The following is a 9,021-nucleotide window of genomic DNA, read 5'->3' on the forward strand; positions in this document are numbered from 1 at the left end:
GGTGGGGAAACCGCCTCAGAACAGTGTGATGGGAACAGCGCCACCCAATGACTAGAAATGCTAGTACTAGCACTTAGATCGTTAACATTAGGATTCAGGCTTTCACCCCATCACAGTAAGAAATTGTACAGAGTTAACACAGGCAATCGATTGTATGAGGTGAACCCAGAGGCGCATGTTTCTGAGAGTATCTGGAGATTCGGCCTTTCAGTCACAAAGGCACTGAAAAGACACAAGTAATGACAAGTAATGCTGCCTAACTTGGGGCTGTTTAAAGAGCACTTCCTATGTGTTTTACACACACACACACCCCACCACCAATGAAGCAGTCACCACACTGCTCCCGATGTGGGAGTTAGAAAGACCTAGAAGCTTGGGCAAGGTATCTAGGGTGTGGCTTGCCTCAAAAGGGTGGGGGACACTTTCTCCCCTACCTTGCACTCACCTCATTCTCTGAGACAGCCAGCAGCCAACCCAGTGGATCCAGACACGGAGCCCTTGGATGTGTGCTCCCAAGCCTCTTCCTGAAAGCGTGGGGACCTCCCTGCCCACCTGCCCCACCCTCCCCTCCTTCAGCATGGGAGTGGCCAGGGTCTTAGGTGGGAGTGGCCAGGTAGGCTTTAGGACCATCAGTGTCTAGCAAGTAGCTGGAGGCTCCTATAAGGGGAAGACAGGCAAAGTGGCAAGGTCTGAGCCTACAACCCTCAGTGCAGCAGGCTGAACAAGCCATGGGCTGCTTGAGCTGGCTGCTGCTATGGATTGGAGCCATGCGTAAGTACCTTCTGTCTGTCAAGGAACCACCTGGCTAGAGGCATCTTCCTAGGCTTGGCAAAAGCAGTGAAGGCAGACAGGTCCTGTGGCTCCCACAGAGGCCTGGAACCCTCAAGGCCAACACTTCTGGGTCAGTGCTCCAGGAGTGGGCCCAGAAGCAAGGTGCATACCTCAATCCAAGGTTCCCCATCTCTCACCTTGGGAAGGAGGGACAGGCCCTGGGGTCTCAGCACCGCCTGGGGGTGAGACTACCTAGCTAAGTCAAGGAAAGGGTGGGGGGCCTGCAGGAACAATCTCAGGGCAGCCCCCAAGTCATTCACAAGGACTCCCCAGGGGAGAAACTTGCAGAGGTATCAGCCAGCACTCCATGGGGCTTCAGCAACTGCAGTTGGTGGGGGCCTGCTTCCAGATGCTGGTGTGCTCTGGCTGAGTGGCGATAGGAGCATGGCTGCGAGAGGCAAGTGTCTGCATTTGTCTATCTTTATCTTCTGTCTCCCATTTAACATCCTGCCCCCTCTCCCAACCCCGCTATCTCACTGTCACCTTTCAGGAGCCAGTCTCTGCTCAGGCACCTTTTCCATCATCCTTGCCCCTGTGGCTGCCAGCTCCAAGCCCCCAAGATGGAATATCACCACCCCACCTAGTGGCTTGGAGCCAGCTTCTCCCCTAATTCCCCCAGGTAAGCTCCAAACTCCTTCCTCCCTCTCCTCTGCTCACCTTACCAGTCTAGGGCAGGTGCTTATATGACCTTTTCCTCCTTCCCTGCTTCCAGGCACTGAAGGGCCTTGGTTATTCTTCTGCGGGACAGCGGCTGTGGAGGACCCACACAAACTGTGACAAGTGGTACACAGGCAGCAGCCTGGTGGCGACAGTGGGGGTCCGAAAGACTCTGAAAGGCGTACATTTGTGGTGGGACAGGGCACTGACAGGTACCTGTAAGTGCAGAGCAGGGAGAGGTGGGTGGTGACCTTCCAGTCTGAGGTTCTAAAGTCAGGGGACCAAGGGCCTCATGCACACCACGTTGTCTTAGAGTATTCTACAACCATGTGCGCCCTGGAGACTTTGTCCCTTCTTCCAGCAGAACCGGGGGAGGGTGGCAATAGTCTCCACGGAGTGAGCCAGTATCTAGGAGCCTGTTCCCACCAAATGGATTGCCCCTAACCACCCGCGGCGCCAACGGGTGCCTTGAGCCTCCCCTCATCTCCATTACGCCTGCTAAAGTAAGTGTAAAATCTAATTTTCTGGTGTGTAACCCTGGGTCTCCCCTATCCTTCAAAATCGACTACAGCCTAAGTCCCTGAGATAAATTCTGGAGCCGCTTCTGTTTCCGATCTCTGCCCCAGACGGGTAGCCCGACGACCGAAGATGCAGGGGCTGGGGACTGAGCGCCTGCTCTCCGCAGGACCTCAGCTTACGGAGCCGCGGGGAGCAAAGGCGCCAAGAACCACCCGTGGCGGGCGCAGGGCGTCTTCGTCTCCGCCCTCTTCTCCCTTGGTCGCAGGGAGCCGCTTTACATCCTAGTGGGGCAGCGGGGAGAGGATGCCTGTCCCCGAGTAAGCGGGGCCCGTGGGAAAGGGCGGCTCAAGCTCCGCAGGAGTAGGGCTAGGGCCGGGCACTTCACGGTGTTGAGACAGCCGCACCGCGAAAGGAGCATGGGGCCCCGCTGCATCCGGCGCCCCATGTCCCCAGGGGAGCCGGCAGAGCCAGCGCGTCTGTCTCGGAGAGACTCGGACCGCTGAGGAGCACGCGGCGACGGAGGGGGCCGAAGGGGTCCCGGGGTCGCGGCGCTGGGCAGGAGGCGGCGGGGCGCCACCTACATCTTTCGGGTACGTGTTTGCCTCGGCGCGCTCAGCACCCGCCCTCAGCGCTCCGCGTTGGGGTCCCAAATCTCCTCCTGCGAACGCGCTCACACACGCTCTGCGTCCCGGACTTGGGGTCCCGTCCTGGTGCACGGGTCCTCCCTCGACGGCTGGAGGGCGCGCCCCTCAACGCGCCGCCGGCCCCATAGCTGCGCGTCCGCGAGCTGGAGCCACTGCTGGTGGCGGCCGGAGGAGGCGGGCGGGCCTACCTGAGGCGCCAGGACCGAGGCTGCCCCTGAGAAACTGGAGAGCCGCTCAGCGACGCCCAGAAGCAGCGGGGGAAGCGGGGCCGTGGGGAGAGGCGGGGGTGCCCCCCATCTTCGCTGCCAGTCATCTCGCTGTCGCCCCGCAGGTGGAGGGGGCGGCTGGACGTCGCGGGCCGGGCCCCCTCTCCGCAGGCCGGCCGTCCACTGCTGGAGGGGGCGGGGGGCGGGGGGCGGCCAGGGCTGCGCAGAGGCCTGGGCTACACTTGGCCGGAGGCTTCGGGGGCGGCGGCAGGGCCTGTACTGCGTGGTGGAGGCGGCGGCGGCGGCGGCTACCCGGGCAGGTGCTCTCTTGGGGAAGGCAGCTGGGCAGCTCCCAGGGTTAAGTGAAGTGAGAACCTTAGAGTAAGCCCTCTAAAGGACAGGTGGGAAAGGGCTTGAGCCCTGTCCTGGGCCAGAGCAATAAAAGTAATAGCTCTTAGAAAAAAAAGATCAAATAAGTTGCAAGCAGACAGAGCTCATACGAGCAGACAGGACTCCCTAGATTTTCATTTAAATCCAGGACTTTTTTCATCACCACAGGTCTCCTTGTTCTACAGCAGCCGCAAGAGCTTAGAGCTGGCTGAGTTAGCAAGCCGAGCAGAGAGGCAGGAAGTCAGGGATAATTTAAATCAGCAGTTCTCAAAGTGTGGTTCCCGAACTAGTAGCATTAGCACCACCTAGGAAGTTACAAATGCGAATTCTCAGCCCCTCTCCAACCTACTGAATCAGATACTCTAGGGAAGACTCCTAGCCATCTGTGTTTTAATCAATCCTCTGGGTGATTTTAATACACTCCAGAGTTTGGAAATTACTGGTGTAAAGAGACAGAGCTTTGGGGTCTGTCTGAGCCATACTGTTCATGAGTACTTTATACACATCTCCATTATCACAAAAATGGAACATGTGGTTTGGGCCTCTTCCATTTTATATCTGAGGACATGAAATCAGAGGGTTTTAGGTGGACCAGGAGGTTGCCCCAGCTCAGATTGTCCCTGAGCAAGGCCTTCAGGTTCCAGCTGATTATGCCCATCCCACCTCCCTGGCTCCTGGCTCCCACTTCTGAGCTGGCAGCACCGGTATTGTAATGCTAGTGTAGAGAGGGCCACAGGGGATTCTCGTTAGGGAGACAACAGCTTCCCTACTGTTCCCAAGCCAGTTTCCCATCTGTATGCCTCTGCCCCCTTCCTCCCCCATTTTGTAGCCAAACACTCTAACACTTTCAGTTTCCAGGCCTCGGAGACTGACAGCCTCTGGGTTGATGGAGAAGATGGGGTATCCTTCATACACCCCTGCAGCGAACGCTTTCTGCGGCCTCTGGCAGGTATTGGCCCCTACCTCCACCCCTCAGCTTTCAGCTGGGTCTAGCCTTCTTCCTCAATCTCTGAGCCCACTCCCATCTGAACCACCAACTCTGCTCTGAACCACCTGTTTCTTGGACAGCACGGGAGTTGTCAAGAACTGGGTGGTCAATTGTGATGCCAGTATGAGGCCTTCTGGGGTGCTTGTCAAATATCTCCTACTATGAATTCTTTTTTTTTTTTAATGTTTATTTATTTATTTTGAGAGAGTGTGTGAGCAGGGAAAGAGCAGAGAGAGAGAATCCCAAGCAGGCTCCATATTGTCAGCACAGAGCCTGGTGTGCCCCTCCTGCTATGAATTCTTAAACTCAATCCTCCAAGCTCCAGGATCCCAGAAGAGGGAGTATATGGACTTGACAGAGTCCTGCAAGCCCTTCCCCTACCCCTTCAGTGCCTCTGGTGTTGCTCATTGTTCAAAGTCCAGGGCTAGAGTTAACCACATAGCTGGAAAAAGTATGTCTGTCCCCCACCTTCACCCTGCAGTATCAGTTGTTTTACTCATAGTCATGGAGAGCCACAGAGAGGTAGAGATCTGACTGCTCCTCAACTGTAGTCATGGCCATTGCCAGTGGCAGGCAGAGCTCTGGTTAGCCAAATGCATGTGCCCAGGGGGCATGGAGCTAGCTGCAGGTAACATTACATGCATGGTACAGGTAAGTCCTGCCTTTGTCCAAGGTCTGGACTCCTGGGGCCATGGGCTGGGAGGAGCAGGCTGCTGGGAAAGATGACTGGTATGTGCCAGGCACCATTCTAGGTGCTGGGCAGGAGGCTGGATATGCATCAGTGCATGCTCTGCCCTCAAGGAGCATGTAGTCTAGTGGTCTAGTATGGGAGGGGTGATATCTACCTATCCACCTATGTACCTACCTATTTATTTATCTAGATCTAGATTTAGAAATCTATTAAAGTGACAATTGCCATGGGAGGTTTAAAATGTTTTAGGAGTTCTCAGAAAGGAAAGGTTGCTTTTGTCTAGGATAAATAGGGAAAGCATCATGGAGAAGTTAACAGTTTGGCTGAGTCTTGAGGTCTGGGTAAAATTTGGGTAGGGGGACAGAGAAAAGCTTCCCACTGAAGGCATCTCTCTTTCTCCCTAGACCTGCCCACCTCACCAGGCCCTCTGGTTCTGTTGGTGACTGTTGTGACCTCTACACTGAGCCTCCTTATGGTGTGTGGGATTCTTATTCTGGGTAAGCAACATCCAACAGGTATGGCTGCCCACCTTGTCACTGAGCTGCGCGGGGTCACAGGGACAGACGAGGATGATTTCAAAACCCTTGCTTCTGGGGCACCTGGGTGGCTCAGTTAGTTAAATGTCCGACTTTGGCTCAGGTCATGATCTCACTGTTTATGAGTTCAATCCCTGCGGTGGTCTCTCTGCTGTCAGCATGGAACCCTGCTTCAGATCCTCTATGCTCCCTCTCTTTCTGCCCCTCCTCCACTAGCACTCATGTGCCCACTTTCTCAAAACAAAACAAAACAAAACAAAACAAAAACCCTGCTTCCAGCAGAGCAGTGGTGGACTCCTCTAGGGTTCTAAGAGTAGAAGCAGCTGTGGAGGCCCAGGGAAAACATTTGCCTTAATGGACGTCTGGAGGGATGTCCTGGGCAGAAGGGTAGCAAACAGTGTGGGTATCTTCTTGCCATCTTCTTCAGTGAACCATAAGAAGTGGCAGGGCCTGTGGTAGATGAGGCTGCACGACCCTGAGCTCAAGCTGAGCTACCTTCAAACCTCCACTACCAGGACACCACAACCTCTACTACTGCCAGGTGGGGTTTGGCCCCGCCCAGCCCTGGCCTCTGCCCCCAGGACTTACAGAGGTTTCCCCAGCCAATGTCACTCTGCTCAGGTGAGTTCTCCCCCTCCTTCTGAGAACCTATGCACTCTGAATCCCTCCCTCCTCCACCCCGTTCCCTGCTGTGGTGAATTATGGTTCCCAGAGAGAATCTGGCCTCAACCCCTCTGTGGAGGAGACAGAGGCCAGAGAATTTCTAAAAGGCACAGTGACCTGTATAGGTCAGTTGTCATCCCCAGTCCTGGGATGGTAGGGACCCCATGATTTCTTTGGAGCAAGTATCTGCAAGGACATAAGGAAAACCTCATCACAGACTCCCACCCTCACCCTAAGTCCATACCTGCTCTCTCTTCTCCCCTAACTCTGTGCTAGTCAGCATTGCCTCTGCAGGGCTTGTACTTGGGGAGATGCCATGATGCAGAAAAGCCTCAGAGTTCTCAGATAGGGCCACCTGGGTGTATAGGGAGTGACAAGGGAGGTAAAGGAGGCACTAGACCCTCCAGGACCCTTCCCCAGGCCCAGCCACCCTCTCCCTTCCAACCTGTCTTCCTGCAGAGCACTGGGCCATGGCGCCTTGGGAGAAGTCTATTGAAGGACTGGTAATTGGCCTTCCTGGGGACCCCAACCCCCTGCAGGTGGCTGTCAAGGTGAGAGGGGTGGAACTCCTGGCTCAGGGTAGAGCAGGGCTCCATGGGGGGAGGAACAGTTGCTAGAGCTAGGATCAACTGGCCTCCTGAAATGTCTGGGGGAGCTCAGGAGCCCTTTTCCTCCCCAGACCCTGCCAGAACTCTGCTGTAGTCAGGATGAGCTGGATTTCTCACTGCATCAGGTGCACCTGGGCCCAGGGGCAGGGGTGGAAGGTGGGCACTGAACTGCCTGCCGGGACAGCTTCTCTTCACCCTGGAGCTGAGAAGTAGCAGTTCTAAGGATACAGAGCCTGTCTCCACTTTTGTGGAGCCTAGAGCCTGGTTTCCTTCCCTGTCAGTGACTGGGGTATGTGCACCTCCCACACAGCACATTCAGCCATCAGAACATTGTGCGCTGCGTGGGGCTCAGACTCTGGACTGCCCCTCGCCTAATTCTGCTGGAGTTGAGGTCTGGAGGGGACATGAACAGTTTCCTGAGGAACAACCGGCCACACTTGGTAAGACCCTTCTCCCAGCCCTCTTGGCCCATCTAAAGACCCTGTCCATGTGTCCCAAAACAAGCATGGACTAACACACCCTCTGCCCTACCCAAGGCCACCCATCACCTCTGGCCATGTGGGACCTGCTCCAGCTGGGTCAGGACATAACCCAGGGCTGCCACTACCTGAAGGAAAATCCACAGGTTGGGAGTGATCCTGGCTCAGAGCGGGTGGGGGAGCAGCCCAATCTCTAATCCCCAAGGAATAGCTTTTCCACATAACTTTTATAGAAATAGTTCAGGGTCAGAGCTTCTGAGTTCTGGCAGTGATTTTTTTTTTTTTTTTTTTTTTTGCCTGCAGGGACATTGCTGCCAGGAACTGCCTGCTGGGCTGCACTGGACTCAGCCCAGTGGTTGGTACTGGGGACTTCAGGATGGCAAAATATGATATTACAGGTGTGGGGTCTAGGGACGCGGGGAAGGCTGCTGCTGCTCCAAGATATTTACCAGCACTCTGGTGGCATTTGAGCAGCATCTCACTCCCCTCCTCCCTCCTGTAGAACCAGTTATTAGGGGTGGGGGTGGGGGGGTAGGCTCTGCTGCCAGTCAAGTAGATGCCTGAAGAGGCCTTTCTGGAGGGCATTCATTTTCATATCCAAGACAGACTCCTGGTGATAACATGCCTGCCCCCTTCCCTGGCCTTGGGCCACCTTACATGAGGGAAAGGGAAGGCTGTGTCTAATGGGCTTCATTGAGCTTCCCCCACTCATGATGCAGGTCTTTCAGGGTCCTGTTCTGGAAAATCTTATTAGGCTACATGACCTACCCTGGGTGCACCAACCAGGACATACTGTACTTTGTCACTGGAGGGGGACAGACGGGCCCTCCCAGGGGCTGCCCAGGGCCTGTGTGAGTATGGAGTGTTGTCCAGGGATGGAGGTCCTTCACAGCCATGGGTGGGCACAAAATCCTACCTTTCTCCCAGGCACTGTACCATGACACGGTGTTGGCGGCACCAACCTCAGCTGTGCCCCTGTTTTGCCAGCATCTTGGAGCATCTTCAGTACTGCATTCAGGTGTGCCCCCTCACCTGCCTTGACCATCTTGATCTCGAGGGTCAGGAAGGAAGCCATAAAACAAAGCTGCTCCCCTGCCCTTCTATTACAGGACCCGGATGTACTGAATTTATTCCTGCCAATGGAGCTACTGCCCACTCTGGATGAGGAAAAGGCTTCTGGGTTGGGGAGCAGGTCTTTGGAGGGCCTAAGATTCCCCACGGGCCCAGGAACTGAATCTGGAGAGCTTAAAGAGCTGGATAGGGAGCCTCCTTGGCCCCTGACTGCCCTCAAGTCCCAAGACCCCAAATCCAGGGACCTCCAACCTCGGAACCTTTGGAATCCCCCCTATGGCTCTTGGGCCCCAAGGGGCCCTGAAGGTGAGGACTCAGGCAGTGCCCATAGCAATGGTTCCTCCCTGCACTCTTCCTCAGGCTTCTAGGTAGCTTGTTATTCCAGTAGCCTCTGTCCCCTGCAGTCTGTACTGCGTGTCTGGGCCTGTCTCAGAGCTGGCCAGGCACCAGTGGACTCCCCATCCTGGAAACCAGCCCAGGCTTTCTGGAGAAGAGCTTGGACACTCCCAGCCTTTGATCTTTGGGACCAGAGGTTGAAATCGCCTCCCTCAGGAAGCCTTCTCTGGATTACCCTTCCCTCCCCCACCCATAAGTGTCTTTCATCTGGGCAGCCCTCAACCCTACAAATGCCTCTAATAAGGAGCTCTTCTCATACCCTCCAGTGATCTGCCTAGACATGAAGGATGCTAGGGAAGTAAGAAAGGGACCAGAGGAGGGAGGGGATGAGGCCTGAGTCAC

At 55.5% G+C, this 9,021-nt stretch overlaps 1 protein-coding gene across 1 annotated transcript; it reads left to right on the plus strand.

Annotated features, from left to right (window-relative positions):
* The first annotated feature begins 728 nt into the window (after positions 1-728).
* Positions 729-8,937, plus strand: LTK (leukocyte receptor tyrosine kinase). Its single transcript, XM_045450799.1, is given in 25 exon segments — positions 729-771; positions 1,203-1,391; positions 1,394-1,450; positions 2,158-2,324; positions 2,461-2,572; positions 2,575-2,597; positions 2,780-2,844; positions 2,846-2,939; positions 4,106-4,196; positions 4,738-4,890; positions 5,331-5,423; positions 5,890-5,990; positions 5,992-6,083; positions 6,585-6,618; positions 6,620-6,676; positions 6,805-6,858; positions 7,015-7,172; positions 7,268-7,358; positions 7,748-7,795; positions 7,797-7,825; positions 7,932-8,063; positions 8,140-8,230; positions 8,322-8,423; positions 8,425-8,512; positions 8,515-8,937. Coding segments are annotated over 25 exon segments (2,301 nt in total). The 3' UTR covers positions 8,652-8,937.
* Positions 8,938-9,021: the final 84 nt, after the last annotated feature.

Source organism: Leopardus geoffroyi, chromosome B3, assembly GCF_018350155.1.
Source record: "Leopardus geoffroyi isolate Oge1 chromosome B3, O.geoffroyi_Oge1_pat1.0, whole genome shotgun sequence".
Lineage (NCBI taxonomy): Eukaryota > Metazoa > Chordata > Mammalia > Carnivora > Felidae > Leopardus > Leopardus geoffroyi.